This window comes from Prionailurus bengalensis, chromosome F2 (assembly GCF_016509475.1).
Source record: "Prionailurus bengalensis isolate Pbe53 chromosome F2, Fcat_Pben_1.1_paternal_pri, whole genome shotgun sequence".
NCBI lineage: Eukaryota > Metazoa > Chordata > Mammalia > Carnivora > Felidae > Prionailurus > Prionailurus bengalensis.
In genome coordinates, this window is record NC_057353.1 from 20,658,338 (window position 1) to 20,682,361 (window position 24,024).

Consider the following 24,024-nt stretch of genomic DNA (forward strand, 5'->3'; position numbering starts at 1 on the left):
TTAGAACATAGTGAAGAACAGGTTCTCGATCAAAGACCTATGTTCAAAGCCCGGCTTTGTCACTTACTGAGTCACTTCATCTTTCTGAGATTCAGTTTCTGTAAAATGGGGCTAAGGATGGTCCATACCTATTCATAGGGTTCCTGTGGAGGATCAAAATGAGGGGGTTGGGAAAGCACTTAAAAATAATCATGGGGGGTGCCCCCGTTTTTTATATTTAATAATAATGGGGGGTGCCCCTGTTTAGAATATTTAAAATAAATATTCTAAAATTATTTATTTTAGAATTAATAATGTACAATATTATTGTGCCTTATGGAAAAAAAGATTGTGGAGGGTAAAGAATGGACTGTGGGAGGGTATTTTGGGGACAGAGGTAGGAGAGGTTGGGCCTTTGCTATAGGAGAATATAAAAATGCAATTTTCTTTTCCCCATCTCTTCCCTTTCAGAAGACACTGGAACCCTACTGCACGTGGGGAAAGATGAAGGTGCAGTGTAATTACTCTAAGCTATCCTGCCAAGAATGGACATGTGGCGAGCTAACGGAGAGTCAGAGCAGAGAAGGAGCCCATCAAAACTAAGCCTCTCTGGAATGAGAATCACTACGTGTAAAAAAAAAATATCCTACATAACTGACCGCCTCAGGTCTTCAGGCAATTGGTAATATCAGGAAGAAACAAATTTCTAATGCTTTTAAAGCCAAATTCAGATCCATGAGTGAAGTTCCGGACCTACATTCAACTCGGTCTCTCTCCCCAAACCCCCACCCCCACCCCCGCACCATCGGCCATTCTAGCGCATCAAATCACAGTAAGGCACAGGTCTTCTGTTTGGAATTCTGAAGCTCAATGTGTGAAATGTAAGAGTACTATTTTAGATGCAAGTGCAGATCCTGGAAAACAGCTGAAATAATCAATGCAAAAAAAAAAATCACAGGCTGAAAGTCTTTTAGTAGAGAATTTGCGACATTAGGTTTAAAAAAAAAGGGAACAAATGTCAAGGGCGGCTGGGTTAATGAGTACAGAGAGTACAGCTGCTCTTACCTCTGGAGACGAGAGCGCTGACGTGGATGGAGCGAGAGCGGAAAATGAGGGTGGTGATTGCAGCAGCCCCTAACGGGCACTTGCTCCACATCAATAGATAATGGGGTGTGATTGGCACCGCCTGCCGAACTGGAGATGCTGGGCTGTAATTAGGATGTTGGCTCTCATCAAAATACAGTAAAAACAAGGAGAGCAGTGATTACTCAAACCTGAAGCTATAGTCTGCAAGATGGCTTGCTTTTTAAATTCTCTATTGTTTCAGCGTTCATTAAAAGAACAAAAAACCCCCGCAGGCCGTACAAAATTCAGATGCCATCTAATAGAACACATGAGACGAGCCTGAGCTTTCTGTACAACGGCCAGTGTTTAGAGATGTGCTCTGTAAATTGCAATGAGAAGCACTGTAGAGCATTTCTCTTCAGAAAGAGATTCCGCTTTGCTACCTGGCCATCTCTCCATCTTCATTGTAGGCCGCCTGTATTATTGTGTCCCCTCCGAAGCAGAATTGACCCACCGTAGGGTAATAACAACAGGGAAAGGACTTCTGGGTGTAAACCTTGGCTTTGGATTCACTGAGGGCAGTTAACGTAAGTTCTCTTTGAAGATCAAGTTGAACCAAGCCTTGCTTGCTTTCTTTGAAATGTTCAAAGCTTCTTATGTGTGTTGGGATTTACGCATATCGGTCTTCTGACATTCCTCGTAGTCTTCTAGGCCTTAATCCTACAGAATGGAATTCACTTTTTAAAAACCACACTTATGGGGCGCCTGGGTGGCTCAGTCGGTTAAGCATCCGACTTCGGCTCAGGTCATGATCTCACGGTCCGTGAGTTCGAGCCCTGCGCAGGGCTCTGTGCTTCAGATTCTGTGTCTCCCTCTCTCTCTGACCCTCCCCCATTCATGCTCTGTCTCTCTCTGTCCCAAAAAAAAAAAAGTTGAAGAAAAATAAATAAACATTAAAAAATAAAAAATAAAAAATAATAATAAACCACGCTTAGGGGAGCCTGGGTGGCTCAGTTGGTTGAGCATCCGACTCCTGGTTTCGGCTCAGGTCCTGATCTCATAGTTGTGACAGCGCAGAGCCTGCTTGGGATTCTCTCTCCCTCTCCCTCTGCCCCTCCCCTGCTTGTGCGCATGTGCACACACATACTCTCTCAAAACAAACAAAAAAAACACATTTAATTTTTTCTTCTTCATATATTTATTTACAGTATAGACATTTTCCCCTTCTGACCCAAGTTACACATAACCTGTATCTTATTATTTTGTTTGTTTGTTGTGAATGAAATCAGCAAAAAAGAGAAAAGGGCCACCCTGGTTAGGAGGTCACGACTAACCTAAATTAGTCTTGTAAAATAGCATTTAAAAAAGTGTTCTCTAATCGTTCTCATAAAATAGTTTCTCATAGTTGATGAAGGAAAAAAGGATTAGTCCAGAAGTTAATCAGCAAGGACGCCATAAAGTAGCGATCTTAGTCTTCAGAGTTTAGTCCATTTCATGCATTATCCACACTTTTATGTATATCCCACACACACCGTTACGGCCGGGCCTTCCGTCCACTTGTGGAATTGTAATTTGTAGGACATTTTTTTGAGATTAGTTCAAGTATATTGATAACTATTGCTTGCAATACATGTTTTTCCTTATCCCAGGTAAATATTCTCATTTCCCTGATGGAGTTTGATTCTTCCCAGTAGAAGGTAAGGCAACTCCAAGCAACTAAAAATTTTCTAGAAGTTGTACACACCATTGAAGTGAAACTATGATTTCATAAACCCTAGGTATCTGATTTAAAACTCATTCTTGGGGCACCTGGGTGGCTCAGTCGGTTAAGCATCCAACTTCGACTCAGGTCATGACCTCACAGTTCGTGGGTTCAAGCCCCGCATTGGGCTCTGTGCTGACAGCTCAGAGCCTGGAGCCTGCTTCGGGTTCTGTGTCTCCTTTGCTCTTTGCCCTTCCCCTGCTCACACATTATCTCTCTCTCCCTCTCTCAAAAATAAATAAACATTAAAAAAATTAAAAAATATCATTCTTGGAGCACCTGGGTGGCTCAGTTGGTTAGGCTTCCAACTCTTGGTTTCAGCTCTGGTCATGATTCTAGGGTCATGGGATAAGCCCTGCGTCCAACTTCACCCTGAGCGTGGAGTCTGCTTAAGATTCTGTCTCTCTCTGCCCCTCTCCCTCACCTATGCTCTCTCTCTCAAATAAAAAATAAATAAAATAAAATAAAATAAAGTAAAATAAATCATTCTTTAGAAACTATATAAGCTATTTACGGCTTTTATAATTATGGTATCACAGGGGCACCTGGGTGGCTCAGTCGGTGAAGCATCCAACTTGATTTCTGCTCAGGTAGTGATCTCAGGGGTGTGAGATTGAGCCTTTCCTAGGGCTCCTTGTTGAGTGTGGAGCCTGCTTAAGATTCTGTCTCTCCCTCTCTCCCTCTGCCCACCCCCCCCCCCATGTGCACACACTTTCTCTCTCTAAAAAAATTAATAAACATATAATTATGGTATCACATAAGTATAAATGATTCAGTACAGACTTGGATGTTTGATTTATGAACTTTTGTGCTAGATAAGCATGCTTGCAGTCTTGTGGTGATTAAATGACCATAATGTTGGCCTGAGCATCTCATGCAACTTTATTGGCCTGCCTGCTCAAGGGTATGTGCATTCGAGAACAGGAGTGCTCTATAACCTTGTATAATGAATCATATATGGAGAAGTAGTAACAACTAGACTTACTTAATAGTATTAATCATTCCTTTACTGTGTTTGTCACAACGTTGTGAGCCTACAACTAACATCTAGTGAACATTAGGCATGGAGGAACGCAGTTTATGCGCATTATCTTAGTCTGCAAACTACCTCGTGGGGTAGGCGCCATTACGTATCTCAGGAAACTGAGGCACAGACATTAGGCCACACAGAGCTATCAGTGGAGAAGTCAAGATTTGGACTCTGGTCTGCTAGTCTAACCATTTTGTGCCTGTTAATGTTAACAGAAGTCAACAAGGTTATTTATCACTTGAATTGGTTGACGTGGGAATCTTCACAAGAGACTATGTTTTTTTTCTTTGGCTCACTTAACCTCAAAGTTACTAATAGTTATGCATGAGACTATGTGATGGGCCTAAACCTCTTAACTGCTTTTTTGATTTGCTTGCTTTCAGGACACCCAAATGTTTGATTTCAGCCTTAAGCCAGCAAAGTATTTTCACTGAAAATAGTTAGACAAATTGGCTTAGCCTCTTCCTGAATGGTGTTGAATAAAGCTGGTTAATTTTGTAAAGCAAATCATGCTTAAACCCAGGACTGGTTTGTTTTTGTAAATAATGCCTCGTTTCATCCTAGTGGATTGGGCTTCCAATGCAGTCTAACCCCATTCATTCCCTTCTCAGGCCCTGGGTTACTCATCTTTCATTCTTGCAACAAATACTTGCTAATGTCTGCTTTGAAATTCCCAAACCTGTCTCGTGTTGAAATTTTATAGTTGATGATTAACTGAATCACCTATCACATCAAGGGTGATCTTTGGGGAGAACCATCTGTTTAAGCATTTCCCTGGAATTTCCCCAGGATTGCTTTTGAAGCCATTCCTCTATTTTCTCATTTTCATTTTTTAAAATGTTTTATTTATTTTTGAGGCGCACAAGCAGGGGAGGGGCAGAGAGAGAGGGACAGAGGATCTGAATCGGGCTCTGTGCTGACAGCAGCGAGCCTGATGCGCGGCTTGAACTCACAAACTGCGCGATCATGATCTGAGCTGAAGTCCACACGCTTAACCAACTGAGCCACCCAGGTGCCTCTTGAAGCCACTCCTTTAAAAACCAGGGGTGCCTGGGTGGCTCTGTGGTTAAGTCTCTGACTTGGGCTCAGGTCATGATCTCACAGTTTGTGAGTTCGTGACCCGTGTCAGGTCAGGAGCCTGCTTTGGATTCTGTGTCTCCCCCTTCTCTGCCCCTCCCCTGCTCGCACTCTGTCTCTATCTCTCAAGAATAAACGTTAAGAACATTTTCGTAAAATGCAAACCAGTGGGCCCTCCCTGCAGGCCGCAGCCTGACAGGCCGAGCAGCCCCCCAGGCTCCTGCCGCCTCCTCCCTCAGGTGTGGCACAGGGCCTCGCCTCACTATGCCAACAGCGGGGCACAGCGCGCTCACCTTCATGCTCGGCGCCAAAGCTGATGGTGAGACTGTTCTAAAAGGCCTCCAGTCCACTTTCCAGGAGCAAGCGATGACAGAGTCGGTGCACAACTGGCAAGACCACAGTTATTTAGCGGCCTTCGTAAACCAAAAAGGCAGCTTTGCCAATTTGAGAATTCACCCACATGGATTGGCATTGTTGGCACTTCAGAGTTATGATGGTGATTCGCAAGGCCAAGAAGTTGAGTCTTTTGAAAAAGTAGAAGAGAGAATGGAAGAACTGAAGCGATGACCACCCATGGACAGTGGCCCACTGCTGATGGCTGCCTGGTTGAGCTGATGGCTGCCTGAGTATGACACAGAGGTGCCTGGTGTAATGAAGATTCACCTTTCAGAACATTACAATTCTACACTCAAAGAAATTTGGAAATATTCTCATCCTTAAGTGGGGGTGTTAACCTGGCAGAGGGTGATTGAGGTATATCCAAACCATCGTGGGCATTGGAAAAGACTACAGTGGCACTGATTCTAGGGGGTGGAGATGGGGACATATGTGAAATAGTCAAACTGAAACCAGTGATGGTCACTATGGTGGAGATTGACCAAATAGTGATTGATGAATGTAAGAAATGCATGTGAAAAACATGAGGCGTCACCTTAGACAAAACTTGAAAGAGCCTACTTTCAGGTTCTAATAGAAGACTCTATCCCAGTACTGAAGAGATACACCAAAGAGAGTTTATGTGATTCATGATTTGACAGCTGTTCCAATCTCCACATCTCCGGAAGGTTCCACATGGGAGTTTCTCAGGCTAATTCTTGACCTCTCAATGAAAGTACTGGAACAGGATAGGAAATATTTTACACATGGTAACTGTCAATTTGACAGAAGCACTCCATGATCAGCTCGGGAGGCTGTATTGTCCTATGGAATTCTAAGGGATCATCGATATTCTTTCACACTTGGAATTGTGGGTATTTACACTGTTTGGTAGAAAGAACCTTGAAGACCAGTATCCCCTAATCATGCATGCTGCAAATAGCCTTCCTGACCTTATGCTGTATACATCAAAATGAGTCAGGCAACAGTGAATCCTTTCAAGTTTTTTTTTTTTTCTAATTCTTTTTTTTTTTATTTAAAAAAAATTTTTTTTTTCAACGTTTATTCATTTTTTTGGGGGACAGAGAGAGACAGAGCATGAACGGGGGAGGGGCAGAGAGAGAGGGAGACACAGAATCGGAAACAGGCTCCAGGCTCTGAGCCATCAGCCCAGAGCCTGACGCGGGGCTCGAACTCACGGACCGTGAGATCGTGACCTGGCTGAAGTCGGACGCTTAACCGACTGCGCCACCCAGGCGCCCCTTTTTTTTCTAATTCTTATTTTTAATTAAAAAAAAGTAAATGGGGGCACCCGGGTGGCTCTGCCGGTTAATCGCCGACTTCGGCTCAGGTCATGATCTCATGGTTTATGAGTTCGAGCCCCGCATGGGGCTCTGTGCTGACAGCTCAGAGCCTGGAACCTGCTTCAGATTCCGTGTCTCCCTTTCTCTGCCCCTCCCCTGCTCGTGCTCTGTCTCTCAAAAGTAAATAAACATTAAAAAAAAAAAAAAAGTAAATGGAAAAAGTATATTTGGATGGGCTAGGGTGTTTCTTCTTTTTTTAAAGTCAGCTTAAGGATGAATAGACAGCACAGTGATGGCTAAATGCACTTAACCCCTAGAATGTGACTTTTGTTACTTTTTTTGTGTGTGGGCTTTTTGTTTTTGTTGTGATCATCAAGATCACAATGATTGAATTTAGTTGTTTGGAGGAATGAACATCACTGTTTTGGTCTGGAGGGAAGTTCTTGATGGTGCTTCTTTCTCCCCAAATTGACTTACTAGATATTGAAATTTGGTGCTTGTAAGAGTTAAGAAAAAATGAATGGCAATGTTTCAGAGAAAAGTATAAATTAGAAAAAAAAAAAAAGAAACGATCAACGTTAACTATCACTTCTTGAAAACAATTCTGTTTTACGTAGACAGGCAGAACTAGTTTTCAGTGAAAACATTTGGGAACACCTTGTAGACACAGGGTGTCATTGGATATTGCTAACAAAATGTGCCACAAAAAATTTCTCATTTCTTCATCTATACAAGCTTTGTTCTGGGATTAGTTCTGGTTTTGACTGTGCAGAATTAGTGAATTTTAGAAGAATGCAGTTAATACTTTTGTTCCAGAATAGTCCACCTGGACCACCCACAACCATATTCTACAATGCAAGCAAGCAAAAAGGCATTTTACAGAGGCAAAGACTGAATCCCAAAATGGTAAAGCAACTAGTTCAAGGCTACTCAATGACTCGGACAGCTGGCGGTCCTGCATGCTTCCCATCAGGCTTCAAAGCTGACCTGAGGCCAGGTGACAATGCCATATTCTGCCATGACCTGAAGGCCAGTAAAGAAAGACTTTCCTGAGAGCATTTGGGACAAGGGGGTCTAGAGCTTATATAATTCACAAATACACTTGGGTATTTATGTGTGTCTGTGAAGTTTTAGCTACATACAAAGGATTTACACTACATATTATATCCCCATTGCAAATATTCTTGGTGCATCAGCATATCTGCATATAAAGGGTTGAAAAGTTCTGTAGTAAAGAAACACCTTTTGGGGCGCCTGGGTGGCGCAGTCGGTTGAGCGTCCGACTTCAGCCAGGTCACGATCTCGCGGTCCGTGAGTTCGAGCCCCGCGTCAGGCTCTGGGCTGATGGCTCGGAGCCTGGAGCCTGTTTCTGATTCTGTGTCTCCCTCTCTCTCTGCCCCTCCCCCATTCATGCTCTGTCTCTCTCTGTCCCAAAAATAAATAAAAAACGTTGAAAAAAAAAATTAAAAAAAAAAAAAAAAAAGAAACACCTTTTAACTCAGCAGTCTCTGAATTTATTGACCATTTGTTTCCCTCAGTAGCTCGCATAAATTATATGAAACTAATCACCTTTTTTTGCATAAAAGTTTTTTGGGAAAGGCTATTCTGAATGTCTGTGAAGAGTTTACTGTTTAAACATGGTACATTTAAATGAGATTATATACTAAAAGCATAAAACTTGCTAACAATAAAGAAAATGTCCAGGATACAGCTTGTGAAAGTAAAAATTTTATTTTGATTGATTTCTCAATGTATATAGTTCAATATAATGCCAGTTTTTAATGGCAAAAATTTGGTTCCACTGAAACTCCATGATGCTACAGAGAGCTACTACTTTTTCCAGGAAGTAAGTAAACAGCTGGAAATAGAAAGCAAAACTTTCTAGCAGCATGGCAACTTATTAAGCTGCAGACCTAACAAGCCTGCAACTTTTATACTAAAAATGGCACAAACATGAGCTGGTGACAAAAGTGAGAAATGGAGAACAAGATGTGAACACCAAAAGGAGCAGTATAGGTCCTGTGAAGACAACAAAAAAACCAAATATAGCTGTAAGAATTTTTAAGGATAATTATAGAAAAGGGAACCAAATGTTTTACTCAAATGTTTTTTAGAGCCTTTCTTTAGAGATACAAATATATATATATATTTATCCAAAAATATGTTTTATACAGATAAATGCTTCTCAGTTAAAGATGGGACCAAAGCTATAGTTATAACATAAAGCACTGTCTTTTATAAGACTATTTATCCAACTCAATTTTTGATTTCTTTAAGATTAGCGCAGTGTTTTCCAAATATAATTACCCAGCATTCTTTTTATAGATATAAATCAAAGTAGGCATTATTTTTAAAAAGGGTTTGTAGGTTAAACAGTATTTTTCTAAGATGCTGTGCATATAGAACTTATAACAAGCCCCATTAAGAATCATTATTAACAAACATATCAAAAAGGGCTATAGTCAACTTTGCTTCTTTATAGTAAATATTTAATTTTCTGATTTCCAGTTTATAAGTGTTGAAAATGCACAAGAAAGATTTTTCTTCACATGTAGTTTTATGTTCATATATTTTGATTCAATACATACGGCAATAAATCTCCACACATCATAACCAATAGTATGTTTTCTTTTAAATGGGGATGTGACATTAACAACCGTTACCTATATAATAAAGCACACAATTATTTTAGCGAATTTACAAATCTTTTTCCCCAGGTGTAAAGACTACAAAAATTCCTAAAAATTAGAGGATACTTGAAAACATATTAAAGTTTGACTTCCAACTTTATAGTATTTCCATTTTACCCTGAAAGATAACTTTAAAAATATGACCTTGCTGGAAGAGGCCATCTTGCTAATATAAAAAATTGGTGACAGCAAGAAATTTTATCACTGATATGTAGAATTTTTGTAAATAGTTATCTCTCCAAATCATTAGAAAAACGTTCAAAGATAAAAAACAAAATACAATATGGTGGTGGTCCCTAAACTATTTTGAAGGCAGGTAGCTTAGTCTAAGCTAAATATTTTTTTCACTCATAGTAATCATCCTTCCCTCAAATGCCCTTTAAAAAAATGCATGAAACAGTACAATAGCAAGAATCAAAGAGCACAAACTGTATTTTCAAGGACAGAAAAAAATCTCTAGTGCTGAAAGATATAGTAAAAAGCAGATTTCTTTGGGGACATTAATCAATTAGATTATAATTCATTATGAAGATTTCTCTTTTCTATTACGGGGAGAGTCTGCTCCATTTGAAGTTACTGTTCCATTTACACCATTTTCTGAAAAGAGAAAAGAATCAGGGTTACTCTCTTTTCTAAAGAAATGCAAAGAATACCATCTTTATTCATAAAAGTACCTTCAGAAAAGGAAATTTAAAACCTCGTATGTATCCGTTTGTCCTTATGTAAAACTTAGTGGTAATTGATTTTTTTTTTTTAAATATTTTTTCAACGTTTATTTATTTTTGGGACAGAGAGAGACAGAGCATGAACGGGGGAGGGGCAGAGAGAGAGAGGGAGACACAGAATCGGAAACAGGCTCCAGGCTCTGAGCCATCAGCCCAGAGCCCGATGCGGGGCTCGAACTCACGGACCGCGAGATCGTGACCTGGCTGAAGTCGGACGCTTAACCGACTGCGCCACCCAGGCGCCCCAGTGGTAATTAATTTTTAATAGTATTTAACCAATCATAAAACCTGGTAACATGTAACACAATGAACCAAAAGTAGCAAATTAAAAAAAAAAAAACTATGTCAATTGTATCTCAAAAAATATAAATTAGAAAAAAGCAATTACTGATGTAAATTTATAATTTACAAAAAATTTTTAAAAAAGTGACAGAAAACAAAAAATTCTAAAATCAATTACAAGGATTTTAAAATAGTAGTCTTAAGAGCAGTACTTTTGATAGAAATAAAGAACCTTTCACATTTGTCTGCAAAGTTCTTAGGGATATGTTTCTTTATAATACACAGAGTCAGTATTTAGGATAACTCTTATGTTTAGGAGTGTACTATGGCTGCCTTCTTCTTCAAGTTATGATGGGTATATATATACGTATGTATGTATGTATGTATGTATGTATGTGTGTGTATATAACTAATGTCAGACTCATCTCTCCAAAAAGATCCATAAAAGTTGGAATACATGGGAATGCAAGCTGGTGCAGCCATTCTGAAAAACAATATGGAGGTTCCTCAAAAAACTAAAAATACAACTACCCTACGACCCAGCAATTGCACTACTAGGCATTTATCCACAGGATACAGGTGTGCTGTTTCGAAGGGACACATGCACCCCCATGTTTATAGCAGCACTATCAACAATAGCCAAAGGATGGAAAGAGCCCAAATGTCCATCGATGGATGAATAGATAAAGAAGATGTGGTATGTATAGACAATGGAGTCTTACTCGGCAATCAAAAAGAATGAAATCTTGCCATTTGCAGCTATGTGGATGGAACTGGAGGGTATTATGCTAGGTGAAATTAGCCAGAGAAAGACAAACATCATATGACTTCACTCATATGAGGGCTTTAAGAGATAAAACAGATGAACTAAGGGAAGGGAAACCAAATAAAAACAGGGAGGGGGACAAAACAGAAGAGACCCATAAATATGGAGAACAAACTGAGGGTTACTGGAGGGGTTATGGGAGGGGGGGATGGGCTAAATGGGTAAGGGGCACTAAGGAATCTACTCCTGAAATCATTGTTGCTCTATATGCTAATTAATTTGGATGTAAATTAAAAAAATAAAATTAAAAAAAAAGTTGGAATACAAAACTTGGCTGTTTGAAGACAATGAAAAAAACATACAAACAAGGCAGCTCTGTGTATTTCTCCCAATTACTGAACATGCATGCACAAAGCAAGACTCAGAGAAGTCAAGCAGAGAGCACTTCCTTTGCAAGTACAAGAGAGCTGATTACTCTATAATAACAGGAAGAAAAAAATTTGAATTCAGAGTCTGTCAGAGAAGACAGATTGTACAAATAGCTGTTGATGTCCTAGGAATGAGGGCAAACTGGAAATGGATACTGTGACAGGATAGAATGATCTACCCATATTCAACCCAGAGCCTCTATAAACACATCTAGAGCCTACACACATTGTTATATAAAATGTCCAGTATTCAATTAAAAATTACCAGCCATCAGAAAGCAAGACCAAATGACTAAAAACCAAGAGAAAAAAAGTATGTATCAGAAATTGATCTTCGTTTTTTTCAGCCAGCACCAGGTGATGGGCATCTCACGGGACAACTGGCACAAGCCCTGCAAAACCAGGGGCAAGAGAAAGCCCTCCCACAAGAAGCAGAAGTATGAGCGGGGATGCTCTGCCCCATACACACAGTCCCAATCTGGGGAGGCAATAAGAAGTACTGTGCCTTGAGGCTGGATGTGGGGAACTTCTCCTGGGGTTCTGAGTGGAATTACTGACACTGTCTACAATGCATCCAACAGTGAACTAGTCCACACCAAGATACTAGTGAGGAATTGTACTGTGTTCAATGACAGCACACCATGCTGACAACAGTATGAGTCCCACTATGGGCTGCAAGCAGGGAGCCAAGTTGATTCCTAAGGAGGAAGAGATTTTAAACAAAAAAGAATCAAAGAAATTTCAGAAGAAATGTAATGACAGGAAAAAGAATGCCATAATCAGCAGTCTTTAGGAGGAACAGTTCCATCAGGGCAAGCTTCTTGTGTGCATTGCTTAAAGACCAGGTCAGTATGGCTGAGCAGATTGCTATGTGCTAGAGCGCAAGAAGCTGGAATTCTATTTGAGGAAAATCAAGGCCCAGAAAGAAAGAAATGAAAATATGGAGAATTTCACCAGAGAACTAAAATCTTTAATCCTAGAACTGGAAAATACAGTAACTGAAAATGCAGACTTAACAAATGGGGGCGCCTGGGTGGCGCAGTCGGTTAAGCATCCGACTTCAGCCAGGTCACGATCTCGCGGTCCGGGAGTTCGAGCCCCGCGTCGGGCTCTGGGCTAATGGCTCAGAGCCTGGAGCCTGTTTCCGATTCTGTGTCTCCCTCTCTCTCTGCCCCTCCCCCGTTCATGCTCTGTCTCTCTCTGTCCCAAAAATAAATAAACGTTGGAAAAAAAAAATTTAAAAACACAAAAAACAAAACAAAACAAAAAAAATGAACAGCAGATTAGGCACAACAGAAGAGACCAGTGAACCAGAAAAAATACTCAGACTGAAACTCAAAGAAAAGGGATGAAAAATGCAGAAAGTATGAAAAGATGTAAGAGACAGGGGAAGAGGATTTAACACATATTATTGGAGTTCCAAAAGGACAAGAGAGAGAATGGGACAGAAGAATATTTGAAGAAATTATGGTCAAGAACTCTCCAAAAATGTAAAACAAACTAAGCCACGACTCAGGAAGCTCTACATGACAGAATGCAGGATAAATACAAAGACAACCACACCCACGGACATCACAATATAACTGCCAAAAAATTATCACACTGGATGAAAATAAATCCAATTATATGTGTTTACAAGAGACACAATTTATATTTAATAACAAAGAAAGGTTTAAAGTAGAAAAAATATAGAAAAAGATACACCTCAACATTTTACCGAAAGTAAGTTGGTGTAGCAGGGTGCCTGGGTGGCTCAGTCAATTAAGCGTCTGAAATCTTGACTTTGGCTTAGGTCATGATCTCATGGTTTGTGAGTTCGAGCCCTGTGTCTTTCCCACACTGTCCAGCAGATTCTCTCTCTCTCTCTCCCTTTCTCTCTGCCCCTCCCTCACTCTCTCTCCCTCAAAATAAATAAACATAAAAAAAAACTGTTGTAGCTATAGTAAATTCAGACATTTACTAGAGATGAAGGTGGACATTCATTAAGAGAAAAGGACATATTCAATAGGAATTTAGAACAACCCTAAATTTTGATGTACCTACATCTTCAAAATATTTAAAGCAAAAACTTGTAAGCTACAAGGAGAAGTGGTCAATATCTCCTGCAATAACTGACTGAACCAACAGAACTCCTTCCACCAAAACAGTAGAGATATAAAAGACTGAACAATACAGTAACAAATCTGACCTGATATGTAATGGAATATCCAACAAATACGGAAAACACACTCTTTTGAAGTATAAATGGAACATTTACCAAAACTGAACACATGCTGAGCCATAATGAAAGTCTCAATAAACTCCAAAGAACTGAAATCATTCAGAACATGTTCTTAAACAATAACAGAATTAAGCTAGAAATGAGTAACAACAACAACAAAACCACTGGAAAATGCCCAAGTAGATGTTAATTAAACAATGTAGTAATAAGTAATGCATGGGTCAAAGAAGAAACCAGATTGGAATTATAATATCCTGAACTGAATGATAATGAAAAAGACATATCAAAATTTGTAAAATGCAGCTAAAGCAGTGCTGAAAGGGAAAGTCTGCCCTAATTGCAAGTAATTCACAAGATGGGTGGAAAATCAATGATATAAAAATTCATTTCAAGAAGGTAAACCACAAATAACAAAACAGCAAATCAAGCCCCAAAAAGGGAAATGAGAACAGAAATCAATGATATGACTATGAAAATCAATAAAATCCCCCACAAATGTTGGTTCTTGGCTAATGAAAAAAAAAAAAAAAAGAGATAAAGGCATAAATTACTAACATAGGGAATAAGATACCACTGTTGTACACAAATTAATAAAAGAATATTATGAATAATTTTACCAATATAACTGCAAATTAGATGCAATGGACAAATTCCTTGAAAACACAACTTACCAAAAGAGACACAATAAGGAATAAAATATCTGAATAATCCTATTATCTATTAAATAATGTAAACATCCTCCCCTAGAGAAGATTCTAGGTTACATGGCTTCACTGATGGATTCTTCCAAACATTTAAGTACGAAACAATGCTTGAAATCACACAAAGGATAAAGCTATTAATGGTTTGTTTATTTATTTTTGAGAGAGACAGTGTGAGTGGAGGAGGGGCAGAAAGAGATGGACACCAAGGATTCCAAGCAGGCTCCGCACCGTCAGCACAGAGCCTGATGGGGGGCTCAAACCCACAAAACCACAAGATCATGACCTGAGCAGAAACCAAGAGCTGGACACTTAACCACTGAGCCACCCAGGTGCCCCTCAATACTTTTTATAAAGCCATCATCACCCTGATACCAAGATCTGACAAAAATATTACAAAAACAAAAAGAAAAACAGATTAGAGGCCAATCTTTTGTGAATACAGATGCAAAAATTCTAAAAAAATACTGAAAACACCAATCTACTAAAAGTGATGCATTATCATCATCACCTTTATGCCATAAATGCAAGACTGGTTTTACATCTGAAAACAAATATTTTACAAAAAAATACCCATCAATATCCTTTATGAATATAGATATAAAAATGCTCAATAAAATACTAGCAAACCAAATCAAACAACATCTTAAAGAGGATTATATACCATGACCAAATGGGATTTATCCCAGGAATGCACTATTGGCTTAACATTCAAAAATCAATTAATGGGAATACATGATATCAAAAAAATGGAAGGACAAAAACCATCTGATGATCTCAGTAGTAGATGTAGAAAAAGCAAGTGACAAAATATAACATTCTTTCATAATGAAAATGCTAACAAACGCGAAATAGAAGGGAACTTCCTCATGCTGCTAAAGACATTTAGGAAAACCCATAGGTAATAACATCATACTTAATGTGAAAAGACTAGATGCCTTCCTGATAAAATCAGTAACAAGGTAAGAATGTCTGCTCTCACTACTTCTATTCAAAATTATTCTGGAGGTTCTAGGCAGGGCAATATGGCAAGAAAATGAAGTAAAAATCATACAGATTTGACAGGAAGAAGTGAAGCCATTTCTATTTGCAGATGACATGATCCTACATACTGAAAATGGCAAGGAATCCACACAAAACTTCACTAGTCAATAATAAACCTAAAAAATTCAGCAATGTTGCAGGATAAAAGATAAATATGGAAAAATCAATGCCATACTGGCAATGATTAACACAAAAATGAAATTAAGAAGACAATTCTATTTACAATATCATCAAAAAGAATAAAATATTGAGGAAGAAAAAGAAATGCAAGACTTATATACTGATAACTATAAAATTTAATTGAAAGAAATGAAAGAAGACCCAAATAAATGGAAAGACATCCATGTTCACACTTCCCAAGGAAATCTACAGAGTCAAAGTAATCCACATCAAAAGCCCAGCTGGCTTTTTTGCAGAAATTGACAAGCTGATCCTAACATTCATATGGAGGGGTGCCTGGCTGGTTCAGTCATTAGAGAATGTGACTCTTTGTCTGGGGGTCATGAGTTCAAGCCCCATGCTGGGTGTAGAGATTACTTAAAATCTTAAAAAAAAAAAATTCACATGGAAGTGCAAGGGACCAGAATAACTAAAGCATGAAAAAGGACAAAATGGAAGACTCACATTTCCTGATTTCAAAACTAACTAGAAAGCAACAGTAATCAAGACAGTGTGGTATTGGCATAAGAATAGGTACACAGATTGACAGAATAGAATCGAGAGCCCAGAAATAAATTCTTACTTTTGGATCAACCGATTTTCTCCCCTCGCCAAAAACAAGTTATTTATTCTGCCCTGTAAGCACTTGACCAACTGGTTTTCAATAGGAATATCAGGACAACTTAATAGAGAAAGGTTAATCTTTTTGACAAATGGTGCAAGGGACAACTGCATATCATATGTAAAAACAATGAATGTAAAATGGTGCAACTACTTTAGAAATCAGTTTAGCAATTTCCCTGAAAATGTTAAACACACAGTTAACTATAGGACCCAGCAATTCATTCCTAGGTATATATCCAAGAAAGCAAAAACAGGGGTTCAAGCAAAAGCTTGTACATAAATGTTTACAGCAGCATTATTCATAGTAGCCAAAGAGTGGAAACAATCCAAATGCCTATCAACTAATAAATGATAAACATAATTTGGTATATTCACACAACAGAATAGTATTTGGTCATAAAAAGGAATAAAGTATTGGCATATGCTGCAATGTATATATGTTGCATATGTGCATATACATCCACTTAGGTACATGCTAAGTGAAAGAAATCATTTGCAAAAGATCACATATTATATGATTCCATATAATATGCAGAAAAGACCAATCCATAGAGACAGAAAATAGGTTAGTATTTGTCAGGGGTAGGGGGAAGAAAGGGATAGGAAATGACTGCTAGGGGGCATGGGTTTCTTTCTAGGGAGATAAAAATGTTCTGGAATTAGATAGTGGTTCACGAACTTTGTGAATATACTTAAGAACCACTGATACCTACACTTTAAAGGTTGAATTTTATGGTATATGATTAAATTTGGTATGGTATTAAATAAATATTACTGAGAGAAATTAAAGACAGTCTAGGTAAATAGAAGTATACACCATGTTTACGCCCTGAAGTGCTCTATTCTCCCTGAAATGATCTATAGATTCAATGTAATTCCAATCCAGTTTCTCAGCAAGAGTTTTTTTTTGGGGGGAGGGGGAGAGGGCGGGAGTGAAAATTGACAAAGATGTACAAAAATTTATACGAAACACAAAGGCCCAAGAATTACTGAGACAAGCTTGAATAGGACAAGGCTGGAGGACATAAACTATTAAATATGAAGACATACAAGAAGCAAACCAGAGTCGATAAAACTGGAACTCCCTGTGTCACAGTTCCATGTATAACACCAAATAGAAGTTAAAAAAAATTATTGCAATGTCAATGCCTTTTCAATAAAAATCCAGAGGAGAAAAGAAGGCAGATGCAGGCTCAAATATGAAAGATCAAGCAATAAGAAGTTATAGAAAGAGCTCTTCCAGTTGGGACTAAAGGGCAGATGGGAAGGGGCTGTGAAGAGGTTTTGTTTTCTAAATATTAGTAAGATGCTTGAAAGCACAAACTACCACTCTCTAGGTTAGTTACTGGCTACTAAAACAGCCCAAACATACTAGTCTAATGGAAAACTTGGGAAAGAGAAATTTAGTGGACAGCTTTTGAGGGGAATAACTGACCTCACACAATAACTGTAGAATGGGGCAAGTTTTACTTTGCCTCTAATTTTGCTAAAGAGAGAAAAAAATTTCTTTATAAGATTTTAAATCTTAATATGTTTATAATAAGACTCCACAACATTTAAAAAAAAAAATGTTTTCCACTGCTTACTGAATACAAACCTGTTCCTTTCCTAGAAGATCTGCCTTTAGTCACTGTTGGTTTCTTCTTCACAGTTGGTGCCTGAAAAGTAGAATGTTCTCTCCACCTCCGAAGCTGAAAATTAATGAACTTCCACATCATGAAGGCTTGGGTAATGCAAATGGATGCCAGGACAGCAATTCTGAGGATATTAAAGTCAATAAACAAAACATTAAGAGTACATCAAAACAATGTCATTGAATGAAGCATTCTATCTTGCACTGACAGAATTAACTTAGTGCTAAATTCCCAAGGCTGACAAGATTATGTTAATAAACAATTATTCCATTAGCAGTTAATCCCCAAAGTCAAAGAGATCCTTTAGTATTTCAGTTCAGACATATGCAACTGCAACAGGTCTGATATCAAATCAAATAAATATGCTCCCCCCATATTTGTCTCTATTTTTTTAAGGGTATTTGTATCATAAATTGGTAATACATACTATATAGCAGGACAAAGTGAGAAAAATGTTAAATCGATTGTACCTTACAGCTAACACATTGAAGTTCCCAGCACTGAAATCCAATTTCTGGTTCTCTGCTCTTGCAAGGCCAAAGCCAACAGTGAGTACTGAAAGAATTAAAGTCAGAAGTCTTCCCAAAACAAACAAAACTGCCCACAGAGAAAACCTGTAAGAAAAATATCCTAAGTCAAATTCATAAAATTGCAAAGATATGAAAAGATTCTAATATGAATCAGATTCCTATTAAGTAAATGCATATTAAGACAGCATTTCCTATTGTTCTGCAAAAGAGATTCAGAAGTAAAATGTCTGGGATATGCTATATACTATATCACACTCTTGAAGATACATAACAGCATATTTAAGATTCTAGGAAGTCCAATAAAGAAATAATTAATTTTGAGAATGCAAGCTGGTGCAGCCACTCTGGAAAACAGTATGGAGGTTCCTCAAAAAACTAAAAATACAACATACAACTACCCTACGACCCAGCAATTGCACTACTAGGCATTTATCCAAGGGATACAGGTGTGCTGTTTTGAAGGGACACATGCACCCCCATGTTTATAGCAGCACTATCAACAACAGCCAAAGGATGGAAAGAGCCCAAATGTCCATCAATGGATGAGTGGATAAAGAAGATGTGGTGTATATATATATGTGTGTGTATATATATATATATATACATATATATATATATATATATATATATATATATATAATGGAGTATTACTCGGCAATCAAAATGAGTGAAATCTTGCCATTTGCAACTACGTGGATGGAACTGGAGGGTATTATGCTAAGCGAAATTAGAGAAAGACAAAAATCATATGACTTCACTCATATGAGGACTTTAAGAGACAAAACAGATGAACATAAGGGAAGGGAAAGAAAAATAATATAAAAACAGGGAAGGGAACAAAACATAAGAGACTCTTAAATATGGAGAACAAACAGAGGGTTACTGGAGGGGTTTTGGGAGGGGGGGTGGACTAAATGGGTAAGGGGCCCTAAGGAATCTACTCCTGAAATCATTGTTGCACTATATGCTAATCTGGATGTAAATTAAAAAAAAAAAAAAAAAAAAGTAAAACAAGTTAATAAAAAAAATTAAATTAAAAAAAAAGAAATATTAGGGCGCCTGGGTGGCGCAGTCGGTTAAGCGTCCGACTTCAGCCAGGTCACTATCTCGCGGTCCGTGAGTTCGAGCCCCGCATCGGGCTCTGGGCTGATGGCTCAGAGCCTGGAGCCTGTAGCCTGTTTCCGATTCTGTGTCTCCCTCTCTCTCTGCCCCTCCCCCGTTCATGCTCTGTCTCTCTCTGTCCCAAAAAATAAATAAACGTTGAAAAAAAAATTAAAAAAAAAAAAAGAAATATTAATTTTTATTTAGCTGATCTCTTTTTTAAATATAACTATCATTAATGATCCTCAAAATTATCGGTACATAGAAAAATTTTCAAAAATGCTAAATAAGACAAAACAAAAGCTATCCTGTTAACAGAACACCCATTCCCATTTAATAGGCCTACTTTTACTTTTTTTTTAAAAACAAGTCATAGTGCTCTAATTCTGTTTTCAGTCCAATTGTGCCGTTGAAATGTTTTAGCATCTTATATAATCTATTATTTAATCTTCTTCTTCCCTGTTACTTTTATCCCTATTATCACTTCCTTATTACTCCTCCTCCAAAAGAAAAACATGCATTAAACAAAAGAGAAGTTATAATAGAAAAGTAAACCCTAAAACTCTTCCAAATTACAAGTTTCAACGTAACATCTGGCTAACTAAGACAAGACTCCATTTTAGAGAATAAAATACCATCCTGAATTGTAAAATCGTTTCATTTTATTTAAAGCTACTACTAACAGCTTACAGAGTGATATAATTGCCGGCAGCAGGGACCTTGGCAATAGCACAGTCCTTGACAATACAGGCCCTGACTCTTTAATTACACAAGAAACAGAATGGCTAAGCAACTTACCCTTTCTGATACTTTTCGTCACTAAAATAAAACAGGCGGGAAATGTGGAAAAGAAATTCAACAAAATAATGCAGCACCAGAAGAACAAGTCCCAGATGATTCAAGCTGTTAAAAGAACAAATTTAAAATGTAAAGATTAATTAGCAGACAGATTAGCATACTATCTACCCAGTCCATTTACAAATCCAAACAAAATCCCAACTCACTTTAAAAGATAAGCTCCAGCGATGTGAAAGAGGTAAAGACCAATGTAGACAAGCTGACGAGGAATATCTTCCTGTAAACAGAGATGCATTACAGATTAAAACATGCCGAAACATTTCCGTTCCTTAGTAGCAGTGTGGTAGAGTGAAAAATACACTCTTAGAGAAGACCTGAAGGCTATTCAGCCCCTGCATTCTACCCCAGCTGCTACACGGCTTTAGCACCTTTCTAGGCTTCAGCTGTCTCACCTGGAAAATGTGACTCAATACTTGGGTTTGCCTGAATCAGAAGAACTCAAAATCCCTTTCAGGGCCAAAACCTATGGTTTCTTTCTGTAATAAACATCTATTAAATGACATAATGTTGATAATCACAATGCTGCCCTTCTAATATTAAAATTGCTATGTTTATAGCAGTAGAGATGCTTTTATTTAGAGTAGTATTCATAGTTTTTAGCTCATGCTTTGAATCCCTTTTAACCATTATAACCATTAAAACTGAAGGTTAAAATTTTATCTTCTTACTTAGGATACTACCTTGTTATATAGTCTTTCTCCTTCTAATAACCCTGTAAAGCCACATATCCAGATTCTACTTTTTGCTTTTCTTTTTTCTTCCATAGTCCCTAGTGACCTGGTTATCTTAAAAACCGTGTTTAAAAAAAAATGTGAGTCAAGGATCATTACTACTAGTGGATCATGAAATCAATTTAGGAGTCACACTAGTATCTTTTAAAATATGAAATAAACTAGAAAATACTAGGGTGTACAGCACATTGCACTGTTTCATGAGAATTTTATTATGGTTTTCACACACACATATACACATTAAATTATAATGTAAAATATGATTTTTCATCTTGACTTGCAGTCAAAAATATTTGTAAAAACTGACAGTGTTAAACGCAATAAACACTTGTTAATTAATGAAATGCATAGACTTCTCATTTCTACTCTCTCTGGTTTTTGCTCTTCCACACATGTATGTGTGTGCGTATGTGTGCCTGTGTGTATAAAACATAGTTACATTAGCCTGATCTCTGTGTAGTATAAAGCTGTATTAATCTGGTTAGTACTATTCATGTACTACAGCTGCTAATTACAATTTTTTACATGGTGGGTTGATGTTAAATGGACTGAACTGTATTCTTCTGGAACCTCACAAAACTCATGTCTGCCACCTAGCACAGTTGAGTGCAGGTCTCTACAGTTCAGTAGAGTTACTTCCCCAAATCTTCGGAGAAAGAACAGAGATTTTACAATTGTAGTTTTGAAATTGAAAACTCTTCTCTAGTAAGAACGGTACAAAGATCAAGTGTTAGAAAGGTAGGAGAAGAGTCAGATATTACCACACATAGTACTATGTTTTGGGACTGTCAGAGAAAAAACCCAAGATAGAACATCGACTTTAGAGAGGTTCTTCCATTTGGAAAGAGAAGGATCTCTGAAAAGGAACTTTCTTAATTAAGATTTTCTCCACGTAATTTTTAAACTTCCAATGAAATATTTCTCCCTACAAAAGGAGAGAGGGAGAACAATGTCAAGACTAACATGCTAAAAATTCAACAAGGGAACCTTTTTCTGCTCTTACAATAATTTTAGAACAGCTCACTGGTAGTGTTATAAATGTGTTTTCATATGCTATGAATAGAGGTGCCACTAAATATATACATGATATACATGTTTCCTAGAGTGTGGTATTCATAGCACTGGCACTGCACAAAATAATTTTAGATAGTACACAACAAAATACTTTTGTTGTGTATAGTTACAATACTTGTAACTATAATTTTAATTAAAATATTTTAAGTTAGAGCAAGTGGCATGTAAATGACTTGATATGGGAAATACTGCCATACTCCTTCAGATGTGTTAATCAGTGCTCCAAATTTCTGAGGCGAAAAGAGACCAGGGAGACTCTCGATACTCGTAACATAAGCTCTGAAGTGTTTGAATTACTGACTGAACACTAAACTCATTTTCTTACATAAAAAACTTGTGTAACACAATTAATTTTCTGGAATGACTGCAGGAAAAACTATTTTATAGAATCTAACTTCTTGGGGGGGATTAAAAAATATTTAATTTCTAAAAAATGTTTATTTATTTTGAGAGAGAGAGAGAGCAGGGAAGGGGGGAGAGAGAGAGAATCACAAGCAGGCTTCTTCATGCTGTCAGTGCAGAGCCTGACGAGGGGCTTGAACTCACAGACTGTGAGATCATGACCTGAGCTGAAGTCGGACGCTCAACTGACTAAGCCACCCAGGCGCCCCAGAAAGAGCTTTTAACATAGTTTCTACAACTTTCCAAAGGACAGAGGATCAAGAAATCTTTTTCCAAATAACATTCCCTTCAGCTATATACAAATTGACCAATGTCTATAAAGGAATGTTTGAAAGTCCAACCAGAGAAAAAGTTTAAGTAAAAACGGGTGACACAGAGGAGTGTTAATACTACAGGGAATGGTGGAGATTGTTGTGAACTGGAGAACACACATTCTACATTAAAGACATTCCCATATTCTTTTAAAATTACAAAGGCAATGGGGATGATATAACATGATTTTTTAAAAGAGAAATTTTACCTATATTTCAATTAGATCATGGCTATAATGGCACCCCTGTTTTAGGCCAAACCCCTCCAACATTCTCCAATCCTTGTGGGGTTACAGCTCCACTGGCAGGGTGCTTACATGTCTGAGGCCAACAACAACCTTGCCCAGCACTTTGGTCTCTGGGGTTACACATTTCCATGGAGTGAGGGGAATGGGAAACAGAGGTGGCTGGGTGAAACCTGGCCATCTTAGTTCACTGGCCACATCAGAGATTCCAGTTAGGCAGTCAGCATACCGTCCAAGAGCATCGATCATTGTTCTACAATCTAGTGTCTAGCTGAATTGCTGAAAGCAAGCTGTTTTGGCTTCTCAAGACATTTTCACACAGCATCCTATAATATTATTATGTAAACAAATGTTTTCTACCAGGAGCCAGAAATTAGGTTTTGTTTATTTTGTTTAAAGATTAATAAACTTCTTTTGTATTTGAGTGGAAAAAATATGTAATGAAAATGAGTTATTAGAAAAGCTTTATCAAGCTCTTATATATTCTTTTTTCTAAAATTTTTTTAATGTTTATTCATTTTTGAGAGAGAGAGAGAGAGAGAGACAGACACAGAGTGTGAGCGGGGGAGGGGCAAGGAGAGAGGGAGACACAGAATTCGAAGCAGGCTCCAGGCTCTGGTCTGTCAGCACAGAACCCGACATGGGGCTCAAACCCACACTGTGAGATCATGACCTGAGCCAAAATTGACCGCTTAACCAACTGAGCCACCCAGGCACCCCAAGTTCTTATATATTCTTAATGCTAATGTTTAAATAGTTTATATAAGAATGATTTCATTCTCATGAATGATGAATTAAAATTCTAATAGTCTCATTTTTTATGGAAAATCTAGTAAATACAGGACATTAAGTCAAAACAAGTTCTAAAATTATAAATAACTTCAAGTGACATTTTCAGTTGTTATT

At 37.9% G+C, this 24,024-nt stretch overlaps 1 protein-coding gene and 1 pseudogene across 1 annotated transcript in view; one reads left to right on the forward strand and one right to left on the reverse strand.

Moving 5' to 3' along the window:
* Positions 1-5,163: 5,163 nt before the first annotated feature.
* LOC122495970 lies at positions 5,164-6,265 on the forward strand (annotated as a pseudogene).
* A 2,039-nt stretch (positions 6,266-8,304) lies between these two features.
* Positions 8,305-24,024, reverse strand: part of TRAM1 (translocation associated membrane protein 1) — a 33,329-nt gene continuing 17,609 nt past the window's right edge. The window contains exons 7-11 of the mRNA XM_043601186.1: positions 20,502-20,572; positions 20,296-20,400; positions 18,337-18,480; positions 17,830-17,990; positions 8,305-9,879 (exon numbers count right to left, since the gene is read on the reverse strand). Coding sequence (XP_043457121.1) covers positions 9,806-9,879; positions 17,830-17,990; positions 18,337-18,480; positions 20,296-20,400; positions 20,502-20,572 — 555 coding nt within the window. The 3' untranslated portion in view covers positions 8,305-9,805. The remainder of the gene's footprint in view (positions 9,880-17,829; positions 17,991-18,336; positions 18,481-20,295; positions 20,401-20,501; positions 20,573-24,024) is intronic.